Source organism: Perkinsus marinus (assembly GCF_000006405.1).
Source record: "Perkinsus marinus ATCC 50983 genomic scaffold scf_1104296969666, whole genome shotgun sequence".
Taxonomy (NCBI): domain Eukaryota; phylum Perkinsozoa; order Perkinsida; family Perkinsidae; genus Perkinsus; species Perkinsus marinus.
In genome coordinates, this window is record NW_003202734.1 from 1 (window position 1) to 1,569 (window position 1,569).

Consider the following 1,569-nt stretch of genomic DNA (forward strand, 5'->3'; position numbering starts at 1 on the left):
TGTATAGCATCAGCTGCAGTAGCACGAGGTTGGGCTAATTATGTACAATGCTTCATACGTGCTGCATTTGGTGTAACCCTACCATCATGGATGTATGCTACACCTACTCAGTATGGTATTATATCATTCTCCGTTTTAGCACCTACACTATGTGCTATATGTAATCACTCTATTAATCTCATATCATCATGGTCATGTTCGTCATCATCATACTATTAGTATTAGGTACTCTTATCTGTTTATCTGGTGTAAAGGAGAGTGCTACCTTTAGCTTCAGTATGGCATGCCTTAATATAGTATTACTCCTAACCTTCTCCCTATATGGATCATACATGTACTACTACATGCTATGCTGCCACTCCTGTAATATCTATCATAGGTATGGTGATGTTGGTAATATGGAGCCTTTCACTCTTCCCAACGATGCAGCAGTTGATGGGGTTGGTGGCTTTGCAGGGGTAATAATAATAGTAATACCCTGTACAGTTGTTATATGCTCATTAGGTACTGCGTGGATCTGGGTTAGCATTCTTCTGTTGTGTTGGGTGGGATGCTGTATGTACACTGAGTGAGGAGGTACGGAACCCTAAGAAAGATATTCCCCGAGGCATTATGGGTAGTACATACCTACACATACCTCACCACCATCATTCTATTATTCATACAGGTACATTACTTATTGTAGCCCTATTGTACTCTATGTTAAGTATTACTCTATGCCTCATGACCCCTATAGATAGTATTGACTTGGATGCACCTCTAGCTACTGCATTCCAGTAATATACTTCATCATACCGGCATATACAGTACCTTAATACCACCCCAGTATTACCCACACAGATACCACCATGACAACTGGGGTTATATTATAACATCTCTGGCAGCCACTACTGTCTGTAGGACCTACTCTCATCATCATCATCGTCATCATCATCATCGGTATATGTGATGATGTAGGTACCCCAAGCGTTATGAGTGGTATACTGGGGCAGCCTCGTATCTGGTATAGAATGGCTTTGGATGGGTTACTCTTCAAACCCTTAGCCAAGCTTAGTGCTCACGATGTACCTGTTGTTGGTAGGCATGCTTCTATCAATCCATCAAGCTCCCCATACCGAACCGTATAGGTACTACTATATGTGGTATAATCGCGACTATACTATCAGCCGTATGCGATTTTGAGCCATTAGCTGGGATGACCAGTTTCAGTGGGTCATTATCCTCTATTGACCATTCTTAGTATCATTGTTCAGGTACATTGGCGATGTTTACACTGGTTAATGGTGGTATTATATTAACGCGAGTAGAGGATTACACTGAGAGGAGTGGTAGTAGCTATCCTCCTATCACTACCACTAACATTACCTACTCAATATCTCTCTTTGTAAGTCTCTTGTAGTCTCGCCCTGTGCCAAGGTAGTACCTTGTAGTTCGCCCTATCGCTCACCTTCCACTACGTCGCCGTGCTGCATGGTCTCTTTACATGTTCTGGCATAACACTAGAGCCCTCAATCTAGCTAGTCTAGCCTGGCTACTCTACGTCTACTTCGCTGCCATAGCACCTCCCAA

General features: G+C 42.7%; 1 protein-coding gene across 1 annotated transcript; it reads left to right on the top strand.

Moving 5' to 3' along the window:
• Positions 1 to 90: 90 nt before the first annotated feature.
• On the top strand, positions 91 to 1,384 carry Pmar_PMAR020963 (cationic amino acid transporter, putative; the record flags this gene model as incomplete). Its single annotated transcript, XM_002767872.1, has 9 exons — positions 91 to 160; positions 226 to 334; positions 380 to 458; positions 505 to 616; positions 668 to 776; positions 841 to 896; positions 958 to 1,077; positions 1,128 to 1,208; positions 1,254 to 1,384. Coding segments are annotated over 9 exons (867 nt in total), but the record flags the coding sequence as incomplete, so codon positions are not given.
• Positions 1,385 to 1,569: the final 185 nt, after the last annotated feature.